At 31.7% G+C, this 25,260-nt stretch overlaps 1 protein-coding gene across 2 annotated transcripts in view; it reads left to right on the forward strand.

Moving 5' to 3' along the window:
- Positions 1–25,260, forward strand: part of LOC145260201 (protein dachsous-like) — a 610,187-nt gene that overhangs the window by 565,396 nt on the left and 19,531 nt on the right. For both annotated transcript variants that reach the window (XM_080118031.1, XM_080118027.1), the window contains exons 9-16: positions 1,449–1,688; positions 5,289–5,423; positions 7,218–7,427; positions 9,235–9,604; positions 16,906–17,318; positions 18,364–18,576; positions 21,252–21,463; positions 22,525–22,804. In XM_080118031.1, coding sequence (XP_079974157.1) covers positions 1,449–1,688; positions 5,289–5,423; positions 7,218–7,427; positions 9,235–9,604; positions 16,906–17,318; positions 18,364–18,576; positions 21,252–21,463; positions 22,525–22,804 — 2,073 coding nt within the window. The remainder of the gene's footprint in view (positions 1–1,448; positions 1,689–5,288; positions 5,424–7,217; positions 7,428–9,234; positions 9,605–16,905; positions 17,319–18,363; positions 18,577–21,251; positions 21,464–22,524; positions 22,805–25,260) is intronic.

The raw sequence follows: 25,260 nt of genomic DNA on the forward strand, positions 1-25,260 counted from the left end.
CAATCATTTTTGTCCAAAACACAAATGACCGTACACTTACACTGGAAAGCATTTGTAGCATTTTCAATAAAATAAAAGTTTTTCATATATACATAAAGAAAGGCAAAAAGAGATGTTTGCTGAATTTTCGTCAAGGTTTTATTTGGAGAGAATGAACTTAGGGGAGACTGTTACCTTTTTAATTTACTTAACTTTTAAACTTAATGCAATGAGTGACATGTACAGAACAGACACGTGTTAACATTCGTTGAGATTCAGTTTATGTATCATTTGCAGTGGCTTGTTTACATGACTGTCATTAGATAAACTGATGTGAAAATTTTATAAGAATAAATAAGTAAATAGAACTCTTCAGAAACGTTTTATTTAGATACCAAAAAGAAAATCTCTGGTCGAAAACCATTTGTCATCGTTCAACTCCTGTTTTGCATACAGAGTTGACTTTTGTCCCCTGCCTCAACTTTGACACCCATTTTTCATTCAACCCTCGAAATGATTGTTTTACAGATCTGGATTATCATGCACTCAGTGTAGCCCTTGTCGAAATTTACACTAATTTGCACTAAATTTAACTAATTAAATGTTGAGGGATCTATTGATATCTGCATTTCTTAGATTCATTTTTATTCTCCAACAGAGTGAGACACTAACCTATGTTTACAAACATGTTGGTGTATTCTGAAACACTAAAAACTAAAGAAACAACCATTCATAGAGGAATGAGCAAATCAAATTGTGAAAACGTTTACATTTTTACTTTAGTTTTAAGTTCTAATTTTTAAATGGAAAATTTAACAGCAGCAATAATTAAAAATAACCAAATGCTTATAGTTCAGAGTAATGAAGCCTCTCTAGACAATTGGTCAACTCACTCACTTAAGAGAACTTAATTAGAACTCCAAGGTACAGTGGACATTTTTTCTTTATTTTATTTTTTTTTAACTTTATTTACCCCCACCCCCGCCGCTACCAAGACATAAATGATGTAAAAGACTAGTGCGGATTAAAGGTTTGATTTCTAAGGGCATTCTAAGTCGTGAGTTGAGCAAACGTCTGCATGTCGGTACAGTCAGATAGACAGGGAGCAGATAAGAAATTCCAAACACTATCAGTTTGAAGAGAGAAGCTATTATAGTATAAAGAAGAAACAAAACAATAAAAATAGGTACATTACCGAACAATGCCGGATAGGTACAGCTAGTATTTATTAAAATCATTATAGGGATATATGTGAGGAATAGCACTAATTATTTGCACTGGAAAATGTATTTGTTATTTGGTTCATTTAATACTTCGGTCAACTGTGAATAAACCTGCTAGTATCTAAATAAAGCGTTTCTGAAGAGTTCTATTTACTCTTATCATTCTTAGAAACTTTCTTTTAAGATTTTTTTTAGTCTGAGATGTCTGAAGATTAATGCTGTTTTTTCTTTCTTTCTCTCTTTCAGGTTTACTTACGCTGGCTCAAAAACTGGATCGAGAAACCCAAGATAAATATGCTTTGAACGTGAGTTCACAAGACCAAGGAACACCGCAACATGTTTCTTACACTCTACTGACGATCAAGGTTATAGATGTCAATGATAATACGCCAAAGTTCGAGCGTTCACTCTATCATGCAGAAATAGCTGAAAGTACGAGCAGAAATACGAACATTGTCAGAATTGTGGCTCAGGATGAAGACACAGGTAAATAAGATTAAAGTCTGGCGTTTTATTTCTTTTTATTCTGACTTCCTATATCAACAGCTGTTCATTTTTGTCTTTTTTTTAAGCAAGAAGTTAGTGTTAATAAAAGTGACTTAGGTTATTTTAGGCGTTTATTTTTACTAAACAAAAGAACCTAAATCCAGGGAGACAATTCTTCACTGACCCTATTTCAAATATTCAGAAGTAAGTTTGAAATTATGCAAAGCAGACATATTTTTTGTTTTGTTCACGAATTTTTTTTTTTTACACGGTGGTCACCACTTATCAAGGCCCGGAAGCCACTCAGCATTGATATAATTTATGCAGATTTCGTATTTATTCAACAGCAATTTCTCTATTGATTATAATATACATGTATATATATATATATATATATATATATATATATATATATATATATATATATATATATATATATATACACTCTTATAAATTTGGAGTTTTTTGCGTATTGATAATCATATTAAAACTCCTTTTTTCTATTCTATTAAAAAGAAAATACAACTTTGTTATATATGGGTCGTAGAATTGCAGTTATCTGTTAAAGATCTAGCTAGTTTGCATATTCTTTTAATCATTTATTTTAATTCCCTATTAGTTTTTCAGTTTTTCTTATGGAATGATCATCTTTAGTTTACTATTACGTGTATTCATGTAGATATTCTACATGATTTATACTAAACTCCTGCCAGTCTTTTGGTCTATAGACATGAAACTTAATATATAAGGTATTCGAACCCATGCAAAACTTTATATTTGGGTTTGTTACATGATAAGGGCTTTCCCCTTTTCATGTAAGTATAAAAATAGAGAGATTTAGTTAAAATGGAAATGAAATAGCATAGGCGAAATTCGAACCTCGTAATTTAGGTTTAGAAATAGATTACGTGTGAGAATTAGAAAATGGAATATAAAGCAAACGATTGTTTAGAATAGAGATAAAATATTTCAAGAAAAGAATGTGCACTGTCAGTTTTGTTATGAAAATTCAATTGAAAGAATGCAGCTACAAGATAATTTAATAAACATGTTTTTAACTCATTGGAAATATAGGTTACTGAGTATAGGTTAAAATTCCTTTTGTAAAAAAAAAAGGAAAAGTTTTGGACACGTATGTCCAGAACACGTGTGTATGACGTCATGGAAAATAGAAAGTTCTAGAGATAGAAAAACTTTAGAGAAAAAGAAAGGAGAAACTGGGAGAAACTCAGAGAGAGTCTGAGGTCGACAGACGACAGTCCAGTTTGTCGTTCGAACGTCTAGAAGCGAGACAGTCACTTTTGAAACTTAATATGTGAAGCTTTGAATTCTTGATGATGAAAACCACGGCCGGTCGTGAGAACAAATAAACCCATCAGGTGTTTTTGTAAACGTCGTCTTTGTGTTGTGATTCCAGCAAAAGGTTAAGTGAATTGTTATTATATGTCTATATGTCTGTGTTATAAAATGTCATGACATACACATCTCATATCTACAATGTGAACTCTACATCTCATATCTACACTAAGACTGTCTGAACACTATCGCTTCACTCCAAGAGCTTCTTCCTTCTACTCATCTAAAGACGAACATTTTATAAATATGAATCTCTCTCCACAACATCCTTCTCTCTAAAACTCATCAACAAGACTCTCTAAGCATCACTTTTAAAACATAACAATAAATAATAATAAGACCTATATGCAACATAATAGGTTTTAGCCGGGGAAAATCGGTGAAACTGTGAAAATTAAAAAAAAAATGGAATTTGCTAGGTTATGGTCGAACGACAGCACTACGAATATGCATGTGTAACGTAATAGCTAGTGGTTCATGTTTTAATTTTTAGCCTTGCAGCAAACATGTCTTCATAGCTCAGGCATTAACGTCAAAGGAAAAAAGCAAATCATAAGCTAAACGTTTTGGTTTCGATTCTCGGTGGTGGTGCATGAGTCGTTCTTTTATTTATTTATTAATTTTTTTTTAACTTTTTAAATCACTGCTATATATTAGGTCCAATATAAGATTATCAATACAAAATCTGCATTAATAAAAAATATCATCAGATCAGGCAATGCTGGGCAACCTGATAGTATTTTAATAATTTCAAAAGCTAAAAAGTCTTTCGTGCCATCAGCTGCAGTCAAAACCAAAACATTCAGCGCTCCAGTTTTAGTCGTATTTAGCACTTTAGCTTTCATCGTTACTGTCTGTCACTTAATGGATAAAAAAGGCTAAAAATTAAGCAACTTCAAGCTAAAAATGTATATGTACAAATGCTTAGAAAATAGCCGTTTTACTCCAGAAAGGTTAAGTTCTTTTTGTTTTGTTTTTAATTTTAACCGCCTAGTAGCTACTTATACAGGCTAAAAAACAAATCGAACGTGTTCCCGAGGTCCAAATACACTATATATCAAGTTTCAATTCTGTAGACCAAATATTCAGAGGCGAATTGTTTAGAAGAGACACGCATACACATACTGACAAGGTCACTTATATATAAACATATCTGTGTGCTAGTACATTTTTCTTCTAAATTCTAAGCAATTATGCACAATGTCGAAACTATGCATGAAAAGAATTAAGCGTAATAGTAAAATGAAACCAATCATCTAATAAGAAAATTAATAATTATTGAACACTAATTTTACAAAGGATATGCAAATTAGTTAACTTTCATGAAATCGCTCGCATATCCATAACTGAGTATATTAAGAAGTTTTATTTTATAATTTTTAAATGGAAAAGTAGACTTTTAATATCAATGTCAAAGCGAGGAAAAAATCAATTTATAGGTAATATTAAAAAAATCAATTTATAGGTAATATTAAAATAGCAATAGACAAAGTAGAAACCCTTGTTTAATCATATCATTAGTAAAATTAATTATTCTGACTACTATCCTCATCGTGGATGTTGTTTTCCCTATTGGCTGCTATAACAATAACATTCAAAATGAGAATAGTAGAGTAATCCACATAATCCTCATCTTAAGTCTGCTTAAAAGTAAACATCAAAGTGTACCTAGATGCAATGATCCTTTGGTGCAGTTAGATGGCCACTGGCAAACCCCTGTGTGTGGCAGCTGGACTTGGCGCCGGCTCACAAGTCCAAAGAGACCCAGGCTTTGCTTCATGAGTGCTACGACTTGGTACCCTTCTCTCACTGGTCCCCCCTCCTCCTCCTACCTGAACTCATTGGACTACTTTGTTTAATCATATGTCAAGAATATCACCAACATGACTTTCTACAACATTAAAGCCACACACACACACACACACACACACACACACACACACACACACACAAATTATCCACACACGTTCCATCGTTTAAAACTCATCAGCATAGATTGTACTAAATGTTATATACGAATTTTCATGCAAAGCAGTGACGTCGCTTACTTACTACATATTGGAATATTTTTCTGTGTATATATATATATATATATATATATATATATATATAAAGGATATAATATGTAGTAAACCATTGACATTACCACTTCACTAAAAAAGAATGTACATATAACATTGTGTACACTTTTATGACAATCATTGACTCTTAATGTTTTCTTTTTTTTTTATTTTTCCGGTTCAGGTGACAATGGAAGAATCCGGTATCTGATTCCTCAAGGGACCGCAGACAATGTGTTTAGCATTGATGAAGATAGTGGTGTGATAAAAACCAATGCGGAATTAGACAGAGAACGTAAAATGACTTATCAAATCACTGGTAAGAAATGCTTCTCGCTGTTCAATACATTTGATTTGTATTTTTATGAGCTCTGCTCTTGCTATTGGCATTCGAATGGATTTCTCTTGATAGACAATCTCTTAAATAACTTTTATTCAAGAACATTATTTGTCATCTGTGTTGTTGAGCAGAACCAATGTCAATATTGATTAGCTTTCAAGCGTTTGTTTGCCTTTTATTTTCGCCTGTCAAACTCAACAGTTTTGCTAGTGTTATCTAATTTTTTGTCGATTCAACAAATTCCAAATAAAATTAAGTTAAATTATTATAGTATGAAAAACTATAGTCAAACTTGATTTCTTTTCTTTTTTTTTCACAATCTACCAGCTTATGTCTTTCAGATTGAGAACTGGTACAAAATGAAAATGTTTACCCAATAAATGCTTCAGACTTAGTTTTTTTTTTTTTTTTTTTTTTTTTTTTTTTGCAGTTGAAACTTTCAATGCAGATGCTTCAACAAGAAACCAATACAACTAAATTATCTTGTTCAAACTTTAAAATTGGAAAAATGCCTAAATAACAAACTCTAAGCTGCTTTAATCGTGAGAATTATTCGCTAGCAATAATATATTTAGAATGATGTTTGAAGTCATACATAGGTGTGTTTCGTATTAGCAGAAAATACTATGAAAGTGCTCGATCATACTAATTATTTATTTGATATAAATTGTGCATAATTAAAATACCTAGGTTTCATTTGCTAAGTAGAAATTTCAACAATCGAAATATCGTATGTCAAAATGGCAAGTGAAATGAATTGCTTCTTGTTCAATAAAAAAATAGAATGAAGTTTGTATATGGGATTTCATTGGATTTTAGCTTATGTAGATATTATATTAGTATCCATGACATGGACCATCTCTTTACATAAAGGCCACCATAGTGATTATTGGAGCTACCAGATCATGTTGTGTAAAGCCAAAAACAAAAGTAATAATTTCCTTCTACAAATTAACCAAACCAAACACCATGGATAAATATTTTAAGTACATTTTTCCGGTACAACGACCCAAGTTTGCCCAGCTGGGCAAACTTGGGTCCTTGTACCGGAAAAATGTCAAGTAAATAAAACGTTGTTTAGTACATCATTATTTTAAAAAAAAATTCTTTTTTTTTTTTTTTTTGCATTTCCATACACCTAACATGGATATAAATATAACTAAAACATCCGCTGGGTCATAAGCTTCATTTCGGTACCTTACTTGCCTGGGTGGGTTACCGGTAGGCTGAAATAAACCGCGTCACACACAAACAGTAAATCGAACTTACTAAGGGAGATAACTTCCGGTGAATACCGGAAAGATATCCAGTAAATAAAACGTTTAGTAAATCGTTATTTTTTGCATTTTTTTTTCCATTTCCATACACCATTACTTGCCTGGGTGGATTGCCTGTAGGCTGAGATAAACCGTGTCACACACACAAACGCACACACACCCACAGACAGACATTAGGAAAATTTATAATAAGATAAAGAACTTGAAACAAAAACGTTTACTAAAATGACTGGATTTAATAACATGGAAAGGGTTGATATGCCATACAACAAAACAACCAGTTATCATAATTCTAGCCAATGTCATATTAACTATCAATTAAGATTCTTCTTTGAAATCCTTGTAAAGGATTAAGCACATACTTTTACGTTGTTTTTTGTAGAAGAACAAAACAGTTGAACATTGAATATATTTTCTTATTGTAATTTTTCTCATTTCTGGCAAATTTCTGGTTTTGTTTTGTATTATAAAATGTTTTGTCTTTTTCGTTTTACAGCTTATGCCGTTGATAATGGTTATCCCATGAGATACGACACGACTAATGTTGTCATTACTGTAAAGGATATCAACGACCATAATCCTGTATTCAAGTCTTCGGTTTATCGACTAAAAATACCAGAAAACCGACATTACGATATCATTCGCACTTTTGTTGCTTACGATGCAGATGAAAATGAAAACGGAAAAATTACTTACAGAATTGAAGGTAATTTAATTGAATACTTTCCTAGATTTACATGTACATTATAGGAATCTTAAATCTTGTTAGTTCTTGTCCAGAATTCCCCCTACAACGAAACAAAAATAAGGTACTAAACAAGGTACGTTTCTAAACAAAAAATATTGTATGCAAAATATCGCATCAATTGATAAAGTATTATTATTATTATTTTTTAAATAAGAAAATCAAATTCTGTGAATCTGAAGAGTGGCTGTTTTGTTAGCCATTCTGAAAACAAGCTTAAGAAAGGGAGATAACTTAATGATTTAAACTTACGAGATTTTTGTTATGCCTACGAATTCCCATTGCCTACAAATTATTTTCTTTATAAAAATAAAACTACTTGATAAATTTATGTAATTTTTAAAACATTTTTGTTTCGTTACGGGTATATACATCGTACAGATTAAAAAAAATGTTCAAGAACCAGTACATTTTCTGGGGAGGGCTGTTTTTTTTTTGTTTTTTGTTTTTTTTTTCCTTTGTTTTTTTTTTTTTTCCTTTTGTTCTCAGATTAGTTTTTGGAATGACGGCAATCTCTTGTAACCTAATACAATTTATTAATTGAATATTATAACAGCTTTGTACAATTTTCCATATGATGAATAAACAATAAGAATTATCACAGAATAACGACTTGATTAAACTTTAGGTTTTGACAATAAGATCGGCTGCAATAAAATTCAATTTAGTTTCATGAAAAAAGTTGTAAAAATAAATTAAATTTATTAAAATGTGATTCAGCTGTTTGCATTAATTAAATCTGCAATTTTTGTAGGAAATTTTCTATTGCAAAATTTGCTTATATATAAAGCATATAAAGGTTTCAGTACAATGCTGATTATAATGTTTATCATTTCTGAATTTAATTACAAAAACTGCAATGAAAATGACTTGACTTTATTTGCAAGAATACTATTATAATCATCTACATTTTATGACATGATTCTGGAATAGGTGGCTTAATATAATTGATACTAGAGCTATCTCTAGGCAATACGCCTTCCAGTACACCAAAGAGGAGTCTGGATCAATGCCAGGATAGTGCCAAGTGGGCTTTGGTTAATAATCGCTTTGGTCTCTGTTGTTTGATAGCATCAGGGTACTTTCCCTCAGCTCCAAAGCCAAGAGTATATTGTTGAGATGGCTTGTTGGCTGAGGTATGGTTTTGGTCCTGTGCAGTTCTAAGAGGGTCATCTTCACAAGCTTTATCTTCTCCCTTTGGGAAGAGGTTAGTTTAATGCTAATGGCCTGAGACACTCCTCCTGGTTAGCTTCACCGGGCTACCCAGACATTTTTTGCAGGCCGGAGGTGCTCTTCCTCTAGGGAGCTGGCTCTTCAAACCCCACTTTTTGATCCTTGTGCCACATCATTGCGCCATGGGAGAGAAATATAGCGTCCTATCTACAAATTATTCTAGGTCTTGCCCTAATAGCAAATATGTATTAAAACAAAAACGTGATTTAAAAATATTTCTTTTTAGGTGGTTAGCCTAGTTAGCTTGAATCATTGTTTAGGGTGTATATAAATGTAATGTAAATTTATAGAAGGCAATACAATGCAGAAGTGTAATGGATACATACAAATTGAAGCAATTAAGGATATAATGGTGGAATAAGTTATGTAAATTCATCTTTATGAATACAATATTTATGTGACATATATATTGAATATTTTGCAAGTATTGTGTTCTTACTTGTATCAACATGGCCAGGTGGAGTATCCATATTCTGATATTTCGGGAAATCCCTTTTCATCAGACATGTTTGACTTTTTAAATTTTGTTTTTCAGCTGGAAACATAGATGATATGTTTGCCATTAACCCTAAGACTGGTGAATTATCCTGTAAACCTTTGGATCGAGAAAAAATCCCTTTTTATAACCTAACTCTGGTAGCAGAAGATGGGGGAAACCCTCAGCAAGTTGGCCGCACTCAGGTGCTGGTAACCGTGCTTGATCTTAACGACAATCAACCAGTGTTTGAACAGTCAAACTACAGTCGGATGCTACCGGAAGACATTCCACCTGGAACATTTGTGCTACAAGTTAGCGCGACTGATGCCGACCAGGGAGCTAATCAGAATATTTCATATTCTTTTGGGAATAACACTTTTGGTCTTTTCGCATTGAACAGCACCAATGGCACCATCTCCACCATAGGGTAAGTCAAATTGATTTTTTTTTTTTTTTATGAACCAAGAAGTTTGTAAGCAATTTCATCTTATTTACTGGTTGGATCTTCGTGAAAGTTTTACGTTTTATAGTTTTCTGTTTGCATTTAAAAGCTATTACAATAATATTATATATAACAATTGTTCCCTTAAGAATTGTGCGAATAAATGAGTTTTTCCAAGCTTCTATTTTAGGTTGGCTTTTACTATTTTCTCAAAATGTGTGGATATATATATATATATATATATATATATATATATATATATATGATTGTTGATTCATTTATTTTTTTATAAGCGATTCTGTGGTGGTTTTTTTTTTTTTTTTTTGCTCTCTGAGTGCCCTTTGTTTATATTCTAGTTGCCCCACATTTTTGGGACATTATTTGTAATTTATTATTTTATGTAAAATATGTACTATGTAGGGCTATGACAACAGCATATTCTTTTCATTGTTTTGACTCTTGAGTATATATCCGACACAGACAGCTTATCAACTGAGAACCATATCATTCTATATAAGATATCAACGGATACACACTCGAGAGTCAAAACACTGCAAAGAATATGCTGTTGTCATAGCCCTAGTAATATGTAAAAATAACTTAATTTATGCACGTAAATATATATATATATATATATATATATATATATACATATATATAAGCTAAATAAAGACCAAATTTCATCATAATGAATTTAAAAATTAAAAAGTGAAAGAGCCAGCTGACAGGTTTCGCACCTTGCTCAACAGAGCTAAATCGAGGTATAATTATAATATGAAATGGAAATATGATGGGGACACAAAAATAAAGCAAAGGGGAGAAAACTTAAGCAGGAAAAGAATCAAATAGAAACCACACTATGCCCTAAAAGATTTTCTTTTTACTTACAAAGAGAAGGACTTAATATGTATATGGTTTCCAGGATTTTAAAATGAAATAATGAGCGACTTGCTGAGAATGGAGAAAAAGTCAACACTGGGCTTGGAAGCACAAACACAGACTGACCTTCACCTCTTACCTGACGTAGAAGACTTGCATCAAATCCATTACAAAGGTCGTTGGAAAAATGGTTGCGTCATTCTTGTGCTTCAGTAGGTATCCCACTCTCAAGGCAACCCTTATATGTATAAGAGCCAGGTACTTCCTAAAATGGAATACTGTGGCCGCATCTGGGGAAGAGCCGCTCAAAGCACCCTATCCTACATCGACATTTTCTCCTCTCTGCAGTCTCTTTCTCACATGGCGAGTCTGGATCTGCTCTATCACTATTTTCATTGCAGGTGCTCGTTAGAGCTTCTATCTGCTTTTTTTTTTTTTCACAAAAGTACTTACATAGCTACAACCACTATCAACAATTTCCCCACCACTATCTCTTTCTAAATTTAGATTTAGCTTTTTTCTTGGTACTGCCTGCATGTGGAACTCTGTTCTGCAAGCCAGCTTTCTGGCTGATTACAACATAGCTGTCTTCAAGTTCAATAGAAACAAATTCTTGTTGATCCGTCTCTTTAAATAGTCAACTTCTACCATCACTGTAAATGCACTAATGCTTATTATTATTGGGCCTTGATAAGTGTTCACTCCCCCGGCAAAAAAAAACAAAAAAAAAAAAAATTAGATCTTATTTCAAAATATACTTGAATACTGCAGATAAAATAAGCTCATTGGATAACATCTTAGTTCATATAAATATCATAATTCAGTAAATTATCAAATTTATGATGATTATTTTTTTATTTTTTCGAAACATGACTATACATCGTCTTGATTTTTAGAGCTTAATGAAAATCTAAAGCATTTATATATATATATATATATATATATATATATATACACACACACACTAGCAAAGAACCCGTCGTTGACAGGGTTCAAAAACAGCCTACGGAAAATGGACTCTGATTTATGAAAGTATGATACGTTATGAAAAGGAAGGGTTGTAATGAGACAGCTTCGAATTTGGGGTTATCAAAAGCAAAGCAAAATATGATGAAAGTAAAAATAAAATAGATAAACCCCATAATTTATTATACCATACCTGTTCACACTGAAACACTTATCACAATATTCTGTTGATCTATATTAAAAAACCTTGTTCAACTTTGTGACATATTTCCATTCTATGGAGGTAAGGCGCGAACGAACACCCCATAATTTTATTATACCATATTTCTTCAAACTGAAACATAATTATCAAAGTATACTTACGCAGATAGATATGAAAAGTCTTTATTAAAGTTTGTGCCTATTTCCATTCTATGGAGGCCAGATGCGAACGCAGACCCCACAATTTTATTATACATCCCTATTTAAGTTAAAACATAGTTATCAAAGTATTCTTATGTACATCTTTATTCTAAACTCTTGTAAACGTTTTTTTTTATTTTTTTATTTCCATACTTTGTGGACCAGGCGTGAACGCAGACCCCACAATTTTAATGAATCACCGTTCTGACAGATCAAACATACCCATTCCTGTGTCTCGATACATCTATCATTATATGTAATCAGTTTTTTTAAAATAGTCAACCATATAGGAGCCTATCCGTGACCACACACACACACAGGCATTCAGCTTTATATTATAGATATATATGCATGCTTATGGGTGTGACTCAGAGGTTAAGGAATGAAGATGGAGAGTTGTAAGTTTTGGTTTCGATTCTAGCTGATGGAATCCCAGTCGTGTGTGTGTGTATATATATATATATATATATATATATATATATATATATATATATATAATGGTCTCAGTACTATAAGAATACGGTTCAGTATAATAGACAATAGAGAATTGTCTCTATAATAATAAATATATAATCTGCATGAATTAAAATATATTTAAGCATATTTTATGACCGGACAACACCAGGCAGCTTACTAGTATATATATATATATATATATATATATATATATATATATATATATATATATATATATGTGTGTGTGTGAGCAACGTGGTTGTTTATGCAAACACATAAATAATGCAACAGTTTATCTAATGAAAATACTTAATGTCAAGTAGATCAGATATTCATGTTAAGCCAAATTCAATTTGCCACTAGAAGCTTCACACTGAAAGTTATTCCTCAAACCCCCCAACACACACACACACACACACACACATATATGCATAGAAGGATGACGATATGCATATACTACTCAGTGTAATAAAAATAAAATAGATACAGGTTTCCGTTCCAAAATTGAAACTGATATTCTTGGAGTATTAGACTTCTGAATGAGTTAAATTCTTCTTATGAAACATTAATGTTAGTAACTTTTGACAATATATCAATTCTTCCCACCCTCTGCAGTGTTCCATAATGAAATCCTGAGTGAAAAGTGACACATACTGAAGATATAATCTGTTACAGCATGAAGAAGCACAGCTTGATTGTATGGATGACTGTATTTATGTGTGTGTGTATATATATATATATATATATATATATATATATATATATATATATATATATATATATATATATATATATATATACTCTTACTGAGTGATTTATCATTTTGCGAAGTCAAAACATCAGCTTGCAATGATTTGTCTTTTAAAGTTGTTCCAGCTAATAAAACCAATGTTCTTTTGAAGTTTTCTGATCCACTTACCAAACACTAGTTCTGCCTCTTTCCAGCTGGGTTGCTCAAAGAGACGCCATTTTTCTTTTAATAATTGTTATATAATACAAAGATATCCAAGCAGTCATAAATGTATTGCAGAACAATTTTGAACGTTTTTTTTTTGTTTTTGTTTTTTTGTTTTAGGCAACTAAAAGAGTAGACATGTTTATTTCATCTTATTTTACATCCTATTTATAATTAACCCAGTTGATCGACTGAGCTCCAATCCTTATTTCTCCTTGTGACCGAAGTGGCGCTCATTCTAGCTAAGTTAAACCAACTTTCTCCAAAAGGAGAAATGTGAATGGAATATAAAATTCACAAGTCTCAGTTAAGGGAGATGACGATTTTAGGTGTTTGTACTTTTTGCAGGGAGGTGTTCATCTCCTCCTACATACGGTGCTTGTTTTTCATAAATGGTCACCCCTCTGGTACCAAGTTCAACGTTGCTTAACTCTGATCTAATGAGGACCAGTGTGTGAATATGATTATGTGGTATATTCTTCTTGTAAGACATTCACAAAAAGAACTTTTCTTTCTTGCCCTGTGTAAATAGAATGCAATCAAAAATCATTTTCTGTAAAGTGGTTTAAACCAACATAACTGAGTAATAATCAGGTGCTCATGGAGCTTTGGTATATTCAGCCTTGCTGACATATTATCACAGCTGATATATTGGATCTGATTTGATCGAACATTGCATATCGATTGATTGCACTGTCATTCATAAAGCATCATACTCCTAATACAACTGCTATCGAATAAGAAATCAAACTAGATGTAACTGTTCTCATCTAGGATGATATTCACAACGTTTTGGTCGATGTAATCATTAAACTTCAGATTATCTTCCCGAACTCTGGAATATTTCTGTCAAACTTTGAAATCAGTACAGAATTTTGAATGGAAGACTTGATTTATTTAATCCATGAGGGTAGCATTCTCTCGTTCCATCAGCCATAACCAAGTACGAAGTCTTAAATAATTTGCATCTGTGTTTTTTAACAATCATCCACACTAGAGATTGAACCTTCAACCTGCAAGAGAGCATAACTTACAACGGAATTTGATCTAGTGCTTTATCCATTGTGCTTTGAATACTTTTTCCAATAAAAATTCTCAAAATTTCAGAAACCCCGCTTGCATTATTTGAGCTAATTTCACTATTGTTCGTATCTTGAATATTATTCTCAGTGTTTGCATTAGTATAACCTTCGACCTTTTCTGTCTACGTTTGGTCAAACCTGGCAATATGTATAAAATTTCTTACAGAACCTTTTATTTAATCGAGCTTGCCCTTATCCAATTATCCATGACTAGGTAAGTCTTTGATCATATTCTTAGTATCGCCTGTTCTAAGGATTGAACCTTCAACCTCTAGAAAACTCATTTAGAACTGATTATTACTTAGAACAGATCTGCTATACCATGAAACTTGGCTGTCAAAATGAGAATAATCACCATGGATTAAATAAAGGGTTCCATTAGAAATTCTGTGCAGATTCAAGTTTGACAAGACTGACATAAAGATGGTTGGCGGATACATCTGCCGAAACGTTGAGAATTACATCTAAAATGAGAATAGCATTGTATATGAAGAGAATAGTCTAAATAATATAAATTATCCATCTTCATTTTAAAAATTCAGCGACATAGACGTAAATCTTAAAAAATTTGTCTTAAGCATTATCTTCAGATTCAAATATTTAACTTGTTTGATTAAATTTTATTTGGAAATAAAATGATTATGCTGCATTGCCCGGGGCAAAAAAATATAACATTCTATCTCTCTACTTTTGTTTCTCTCTTTTTCTTTCTTGTTTTCTTTTCTCGTTCAAACCCTTTCTCCTCCACCCAGCATATTCCTTTCTAGCTAGACTTTCAACTCTCCTTTATATAATAGATTCTTCGTGGAATGAGTTGGCATTTTTCTTTCCAAATTAGTACATAACACTGGAAAAATGCCTCACCCCCTCCCGACGAAACCCAGGCTAGTTGACCTTCAAAGAATGAACACTTCTTTTATAAATTTTTAATATTATTCATCCTGGGCAAAGTCAAGCAAGATACTTTGTAGGTGTTTGTTTTGTTGTTTTTTACTTTTATCTGGACATGGACACGGACAACTTCTACAGCTTTATATAATAGATGAAATGAGAATCTGTAGAAATAAAATCTGCTTCAAAATGTTTCCAGTGTTTCTACTTTTTATTGTTTTTATTTTTAAGTATTCACTTAAAACAAAGAAAAAAAGGCAACGCTGTTAAATGTTTATTTACAAAAAAAATTCTTTCAGGCAGATCTAAAATGTACAGAATATCGTGAATAAAAATTTGAATTAGAAAAACAAAGAGAAAAGAGAACAAAAAATCGTCAATGTCAACTATTGTTCGTTAATCCAATATTGATGAGATGCAAGAATAAATCAACTGAAAAATCAAAAGCATTCTTTATGAAATCTTCAGATTTAAAATCATAGAAATATTTTTCTCTAATGAAAATAAAAAATAGAATTGCTTATATTGAGAACATAAATATAAGTGTATGTGCATGCAACGCATAATAATTATTGCATAACATACTCAAATATGAATACTAGTAGAAAAGATTGGATTTCTAAAGTTGACCAACATTTCAGTGCAGTCAAACGACCTTAATCTTTGAAGAATAACTTTATCTATAATATGAAGGGCAGTTGTATGTGCATATGTTTGTATATCTGGTTAAAAATGAAATTGTGAAACAAACATCCACAAACTTCGTATTTTCTTGATTGGCATTAACCTGGATGCATAATATCTAAAATTCAGAAAAAATAATTCATTTTTTGACCCTAAACTGGCACAGATTTTGTCAGTTAAATCGGTTTTCCAGCCTCGATTGTGTATTAAATAAAGGGAAGTAAATCTTTTTTTATTAAGAGAGTAATTCCTTTATTCCAACCAATTCTTAGTGAAATCTTTAAAAGTGCATGTCAAGAAAGAAATGGGCTGGGTGAAGAAAACGAGTTTGAGGGAATGCAAGAGGGGAAACATAAAAAATACTAAAACAAAAAGATTCATGTTTTTATGACAATCTATTTTCTGATGTAATTTTTTTATATCATCTGAAAGTTAAGCGGAAAAGTAAGTTTTTTGTTTTTGTTTGTAAAAAGAAAAGGATATATTTACTTTATCAAAGAAGTAAGTAATACTTCCATTTTCTCTGGAATCAGGATCAGTGGCCACTACCTTCAGGACAGGAGTTCCTTTGGTTTTATTTTCAAGAACCACTGCATTTTTCTTTGAAGTAAACAGTGGAGCATTGTCATTTACATCCAATACACTGATATCCACAATAGCCGAAGCCTTGTGTGGTGGTTTTCCCTGGTCACTGACGTCAACAGTTATTAATACGTGAATATTGTGGTCAATGATTCGCTTCAAAGTGACCTCTCCATAAAACGAATTAATTGCAAATTCTGAACTTTGACCCTGTATTGAAAAATTAATATTGTAAAAAAAAAAAAAAATCAAAATGGCAATATCCTTTTTATTGGGGGGGGGGCGTAAAACAAAACCCTGAATATGAATATCATTTCTAATAATTCTTTCTGTTCAATTAAATGCATGTTTTATTTTTTTTTTTAATACATATATTTTCTATTTTCCAGATATTTTGACCGAGAAGTGAGGAGTACATACCAATTTGATGTTATTGCTACTGATGGTAGCTTGTATGAAAACCCACACTCTGTCAGTGTCCCAGTGCAGATTGTCATGGATGATGTCAATGACAACCGACCAGTATTCCCTGCCCAGCCCTATCGGATGACCATTTCATCTCAACTCGGACCAGATGAATTTGTTCTGAAGGTAGAAGCAACAGATAGGGATGCTGGAAGGAACCAGCAAGTGTCCTACTCCTTTGGCTCCCGTTCTGATGAATTGGCACAGAGGTTATTCCGAGTAAATTCCCGAACAGGAACGATTAAGACAAAAGTCCAGATGACTCCGGATAAGAATGGTTATTATTTCCTGGAAGTTATTGCACGTGACAATGGAGGACCACTGCTAAGTTCAGCAGGTACAATTTTCATCTTATAGAATTTTGGTATCTAACATTCCCGAATGTGTGTGTGTGAGGGGTATATACAAATTATGATTTGGATTGTTCTGACTATTGCTCGTACTATTTAATACTATAGATCACTATATATATATATATATATATATATATATATATATATATATATATATATATATTTGTGTTGGACGATTAATCAGAAAAATCCGTGCCGATTTTCCGATGCCAAAAACGATTTTTTTTTTGTCCTTGTTTTTGTTTAAAGCAAAATATAAAAATGCTGGTAGTAATGTTAAAATAATGAATATTGATTTTTAATTATCAGCAAAACTAAAATCTATAGATCATTCCTCCGCCAAGTGTTTTTATTTACGTTTGCTAAATAACAACTTTATAGTTAAATATTTAGAGATTTATAAAGAATTGGGTATTAAGTATGCAATCAGTAATTGTATCGGAATCAGGAAAATATTGGAACCATTCGATTAATATATATATATATATATATATATATATATATTGTTTAGTAGGTAATCAATTCCGGAGTTCAACAAGATAAATCTGAAGAAGGTCAGAGGTTATATCAGTGAAGATGTGAGAATAAAGCTAAAGATGAGAGCAGTAGTCCGTACATTACAAATTTATTAACCCTCCTCTCAAAAATACAGATACACAAACAAATTAGTATGGATCATCCTTCTTGAGATCAAAATTTCATCTGTTTTTCTTAATCCTTATTTATGCATTTATTGCAAGTAGATATTGCATCATATAATCTCAAATATATTTTGTTTGAACTGATTTTTAGAAAGGCTAGTATTTTCTCTGGAGCTTTTGGCTGCAATAAGTAAGCATCATGGCATATAAACTTGATGTAGTTGAGATTAATTTTGAGATAAAGTTTTTTAAACAAGTATAGATTTATTATATTATATATTTGTATTAATTCGATCTTTTAAAAATGAACTTTTTTTTTAAATGAGTAAAATTACACTAAATAATATCGATATTCATTTATTTATTGTATCTCAAATTTATTTTGAAGGTGTTGTCGAAATAATGGTTGGCGCTCACATTCAGCAACAAAACCTATTGTTTAATGCATCCGTGTATGAAGTGTCGATTCCTGAAAATGCACCGAAAGGGAGACACGTTCAAACAGTTACAGCTCTGTTTAAAAATAGAAAGGTGGCCAGTACAAGATACGAATTCATCAGTGGTAATGAAGACAGGACATTTTCCATTGACGGTATCAATGGTAAGTATAATCTGGCCCTCGCTCACCCAACATTCCCCAACCTTTTTCTGAACCTATTTTCACTTCCTGTCGATATTCATGCATATTCCTTCAAGCGTTTATGAAAATCAGATTACCATTTTTGGTTAGGGAAACCAAAATCTATATTATCTTTTTTCTCAAGCTCTTCTGAACAGTAGCTCAGTTTAATAATCATGCTCAATATTGTTTCATTTATTAGTTATATTTAGAGTCTGTAGAAGTTTTGCACTATCTCCAATATAATAAAATGAATATAACGACTCTTGGAGTTTTATTTGCTGATTTCAAGGCCAGAATCAAATTCTTCATAAGAAAAAACTAGCAGGCCGCATAAGACGTGTGTAATGAAAACAAGTTAAACAAAATATCACCAACCATCGAAGTTAGACTTAGATGGGCTGTAAAGAAGAGGAGATAATATTGATCAAACTCCAAATAGGACACGCCTATGCTATCCACTCATATCTATTGAAACGTGAAGAAGCACCTTTCTGTAAAACATGCCATGAACCCCATACAGTACAGCAAATATTCATGGATTGTGTGAATTTTGAACAAATGCAAATGAGATATATTATTTAATTAGTCCGCAAATAAAGTATCCAAATGAGATATTACAAAGATAATTTAAGGGATATATTTGACAAGGTTAACCCAAGAAATTTTTTTGGAATTTCTAAAGGAAATAAAAATATATAAATTATAACTAAAACATTTCACAGAAACAAAAATAACCAATCGACACCTAGCACAATACATTTAACGTTTTGGCATTAAATGATCCAAAAGTGGTTGATATGCCATAAAACAAATCCAATCCAATATAATAAAAAAAATTTTCTTCCCACGCAACTTCAGCAAAATAATTGAACACTTCCTACGAAAATCTTTAACACTCACCATTTAAAGCAACTCCGAAAGCGAGTGTTCACAAAAGTATGCTTATATTTCGTTACCATTTACAAATTATTTCATTTCATCCGACTAAACTTATTCTCTCAACCATGTACTCTCAGAAAAAAAGTAGCAAAGACTTTATCTCTATTGCAATTAAATCCTCCAGTGAAACTCACGGTAACCCCATTAATTTTTTTCTATAGGTATTACTTTTTATTTTATTTTTTTTTTTAATTTTTAAAAACATTTTTTAGACAACCGTTTATTTAATTTTTTAACTAATACTATTTCCTATATATTACGCTAGATTTTAAAATTAAATAAATGATCCTTATCTTTCAGTTTGTGTTTTTTAGTATAATCAGGGTATAACGGAATAGTTCTATTTCAACAGTACCGTCTATACATTCATATTACACAGAATCACACTTCGGAATACAGGATGCAATAAGAGAAACCCAAGCAACTATTATTTTAGATAAGAACACATAAGCAATACATGAAAGTACAAAGTAGGGAAAATGGGGAACCTTTACTCTTGGCTTTTCTTTTTTTAACAAATTTTTACTGTATTCTTTTGATCATATTCATCGTTCGAACATTTTATCTAAATGAAAGCATTGAAGTTGTTGGTGAGCACCATCTGCTTTCTGGTAATGAACATTATTTAACTTGTAAGAGTACAAACATGGAATATAAAGTATTGAGTCATATAAGTGACCCTAAGACAAACAGGTATCAAATTAATAAACGAAAAACAGTAAGTGTAGAAGAAAACCACAGAATAAAGAATATATGACAACAGAATATTCTTTTCATTCTTTTGACTCTCAAGTATATATCCGACACAGTCAACCGAGAACCACATCACTCTACATAAAAAACATATAAGGTATCAATGAATATATACCTGAGAATCAAAACAAGGAAAATAATATGCTGTTGTCATAGCCTTAGACTGAAAAATTCGAAGATAGAGCATCGTGAGTAGATGTATGATATTTTTGTGTTTTATAAAATATACACGTATAAAACGAATAAATCTACAAACCACGTGTATGCAAACCAATGTATTAATATTTAAAAATGTTAAGAACTTGAAGCATGAACAATTGTTCTAAAATAAAGAGATTTGACATAACACAAGAGGGATTAATGTGTTATGGAAAAAAAACATGTTGACAGAAATTAGCGCTAATATATTGAAACTTTCCAGCATGAAAACTTGTAAAAAATAATTGGATTTGGCATTAATAACTCATAAAGGATTGATATGCCTAAAACCAAAACGATGAAGAATAGAGCTATCACAAGAGAATATTCTTTTCATTGGTTTGCTCTCTCGAGTATATATCCGATACACAGACAATCGAGAACCACGTCATCAGTCTATATAAAAACAAGATATTAACTGATACACACTCGAGAGTCAAAATAAGAGTATTCTCTTGTCATAGCACTAATGATGAATTAATAAATTTTGACTCGTGTTGATGGAAATGAAATGAACCATAATATAAAATTATAACTGTAATATAGTTTCGGTTACCGATGGACACTAAATATTCATTATGGTAAGATTACGTTGAGAATTCTTGTCCAGATTAAAAATATATCTGTATGAAAGGAGAATTGCTTAGAAAGGAGGACAAATTTTGTTATTTTTATCTCATGAATATTCTTATATTTTTATTTTGTGAATATCACTTTTTGTATCTTGATTTTCACCATCTATTTGATTTCTTTCTATCTCCTAGGAAATATTATAATTAAGCGACCAGAAAATTTAAACTATGAACTGAATCCGACTCTTCGATTAATGGTAATGGCGCAAGTGAGTGCTTCCAGAGCCTACACCATTGTCAATGTTAATTTGATTGATGTTAACGACCACACTCCAATCTTCACGCAATCACATTACGTTTCATTTGTTTGGGAAAATGAAAACCGAGACACTTACGTGACAAAGGTAGATATCAACCGATTATTGTTAATCTATATCACAAAAGAATTTCTGTGAATTCTTGTAATACCTGATGATAATGATTTCATGCCAATGTTTTGTCTTTTCTGTATCTTTTTACTATGCTTACCATTTTCTTTTTATCAAATTTTCTTTTCTCAAATATTTGTTTACATTTTTTGTTTATTTTATTTTGCTTTTTACTTGCCTTTTTATGCTTTCTTTAATCTTTGATCGATTTTGTATTTAAAAAAAAAATCAAAATACGAAGGCAAACAGTTTTTTATTTTTTTTTATAAACTTTTTTGTCTTTGTTTGGGGTCATTCTTTGTTACTTTTGTTTTAGGATTTGTAATGTTCATGCCAAAAGGTTTAGGTGTTGTCTTGAACTTGGTTCGTTATAATTAAAAATTGTAGATTGCCAATATAGAAAAACACTGTCAGAGTTAAAATAGAATTAATCGATTGTGACCAACGTATACGTTTCTATTTTATTATTACTAAACTGGAAAAAAATCTTATTGCTATTTAATTAATCTAATTTCCATTAGAGAAAAACAAATCACTTAAAGAAAATGCACTATTCCTCCTGTAACCATTCCAAAAGGAATTATATTTTGGGCTTTAATACTGTTATTTTGAATATTTGGTTAGGGTTACTTGTAGGGAGAAATATCCTTATGCCAGATTGTACTGATAAATCCATATATAGAGTGACCTTATTAAGTGTAGGTTAATTTCTAGTAGGCATTTTAAGGTGTGATTTGTCTGAATTTTGTTTATATATTTAAGGGGTGTAATTTGTCTGAATTTTGTTTATATATTTAAGGGGTGTAATTTGTCTGAATTTTGTTTATATATTTAAGGGGTGTAATTTGTATGAGTTTTGTTTATATATTTAAGGGGTGTAATTTGTATGAGTTTTGTTTATATATTTAAGGGGTGTAATTTGTATGAGTTAATGTATTTACGGTGTTAATTCTTCCATACTGAATTAAAAAAATATTTTCATGGAACAATCTTATCTTTTGTTATGACTTCTATTTGATTTTGTTTTCCTCTCGCAGGTGTCTGCCAGTGACTATGATGCCAACAACCAGGTGCGATACAGCATCATCAATGGCAATGATGGCGGGGCTTTTAAAGTCGAACAATACAGTGGCATCATCAAGACAACAAACCTTTACCTGGACAGAGAAATTTATTCCTCTTATCAGCTGGACATCGAAGCAGCTGACAACGGATCGCCACCAAAGTCGTCCACTTGTGTTCTGCGCATCACTGTTGTTGATAAGAACGATAATAATCCCGTTCTACCAACACCCTTACCTGTCAATATCGGTGAAGGTAAGAAAATATCCAAATATGTTCTTTGCTTCATCTCCTACTCACTGACTTTACATGCATACCCTCCCCACAACAGAAATTGGGAAGTCACATTTCAAAATGCAGCTTTGGTTCTAAAATATCAAATAGGGTCATAATGAAATGAATATTGCTATATATAAAGTTAGATGTACATACACACACATGTATCCCTGACGATGAATCCAGGAGTGGAAAGTACTCAGACTTACAACAAATATGCCAGAAATGAAGACCATTATTCGGAAGTTGGAATAGAATTAGACAAAAACGTTTATTTAATGTAATATTAGAGAAATATTAAGAGAAAAAAAATGCTGTGTATATATATGTGTGTGTGTGTGTCATTATTCTTCATTGAGAACTGATGGTATTGGTTCAGAAAACGTTTGTTTATTGACTATATTAGCAAATGAATATACCGATACATACCGATCAAACCGAAGTATGTAGTATATGACTGGCATATCATGTGAGGTCGTTATGACCCATAAAAAAGCCTTCTAATTATAAATGTCCGGAATGTCTACAAGAAAATTATTCCTTGGTGGAAGTGGCTCTTCTTTGTGTGTACACTTTCAGCATTTATGATGGCTCATGTTGAAGTAAAAATTTAAAACCTGTACATATATCTCAGTAGAACTAAAACAAACAATTGTCTGCTTTTATAGTCAATAAACGAAGTTTTTTGAACAAACATAATTTAGTGTTTGTTCCCATTGAAGAATAAAGCGAAAGAAAAAATATTAACATTTACAAGTAATGCTGTATTTTTTGCTTATACCCGTCCTGCAACGGGTATTCTACTAATTATAAATACATTTTGCAAGTGATAGAATGATTCTTATTTGGATTCATCGGACTACTGTTCTCGTCTTGAGTGTGATTTTCACGTTTTGGTCGATGTAACCTTCGACCTTCTTCAGGTGTATCTTGTCGAACTCGGGAATTTGGACGAAATTTCGAGCGGAAACCTTTTATTTACTTTGAGTTCGACAAAATACACCTGAAGAAGGTCGGAGGTTACATCGATCGAAACGTTGTGAAAATCACATTAAGATTTGAACAGTAGTCCAATGAATCCAACTAAGACGAATAACCAATCCTCATCTCAAAAATTCAGAAACGTTATAGAATGATTGTTTGCTGATAAGAGATAGGCAAATATATCTGGCGTCACCTGGGAATAATAATACTTTAATATTTTCAGCCATTTTGTATCATATTTTCTATGTCCTTTAATTTTCTCATAATGTTTTATGTACAACTTCCAAAATTGAATGGCAAAAAAATTGCTTTGTCAATCTTCGTATTAATAATATAAAATCATTTCTGATCTAAAAAGAATCATTACCTTTTTTATTTAGAATTTCTTTGTAAATTAATTTTAGATGGGATTGTATAACTTCTATTTTTTCTCCCTTCTCTTAACAACCCAAAATAGTTTAGTATGGAGGCTAAAAAAACACAGTTTTTACTTGCCAACTTTTGTGTAACAGGACGGATATATATTTATTTATATAAAAATAAACACAGATTAGAGGATTATTTTTAAAGTTCTGAGTTTAAGTGCTTGTCTCCTGATCCAGGGTGAGAGATGAAGATGTCTGATCTTGTGAATTCTAATAAAACAAATATCTATATTTCTAAAATATGCAAAAAAAAAAAAAATTATATTACTTGGACTAGTCGTACTACTATTCTATTCTAATCTTGATTAGTTTCATGGGGTTTCATCCGATGTAACCTCCGACTTTCTTCAGGTGCATTTTTTAACTTAGGAACCAATATGGAATTTCAAACTGAACCCATTTCATTCATGGTGGTAGATTGTTCTCGTTCTGTCAGACATATTATTTTTAGTTAGTATCCCTTGTAAGAATTGAACGTTCAACTGTTGCAGCATGAGTGAACCACGTTGCGAATATTAGTACAAATATTTGAAATTATTAACTTTTCTCTCTGGGATTCTTTTTTACTCTTACGCATCCCAAGCGAGGCATATTACAACTTGAGATCACGTTAATACAATCAGGAAAAAATAAAAAGGGGAGGGGATTCTAAAATCTAGCAGTTTGAAAGAAGCAACTGTTACAGTAGAAGGCTTTCTGGCATCTAAGAACCTCAACAGTGAAGGAGTGGGATTTTGCTGCTTGGACGGGTTAGTCGTGATTATGAGTTCATCAGAGCACATTCCAATCATTCCTTTCATTTTAATGAGTTTTAAAAATGATATTGAACAAATTACGACCGTGGTCGAGTAATACATTGATGGAGTTGATGCTGATGCTATTAATGGAGTTGTTTCTGGAGTTCTCCGTGTCATCTTGAGTAGAATTGCATCGATTTCCTCTCCTTCATTTTCTTCACATCCTCAAGAGTTTGAACACGATGTCGGAAAACCTCTTCTTTCAAGTACCAAAGGAAAAATGTCACAA

Source organism: Euprymna scolopes, chromosome 3 (assembly GCF_053919585.1).
Source record: "Euprymna scolopes isolate OS-2025 chromosome 3, ASM5391958v1, whole genome shotgun sequence".
Lineage (NCBI taxonomy): Eukaryota > Metazoa > Mollusca > Cephalopoda > Sepiida > Sepiolidae > Euprymna > Euprymna scolopes.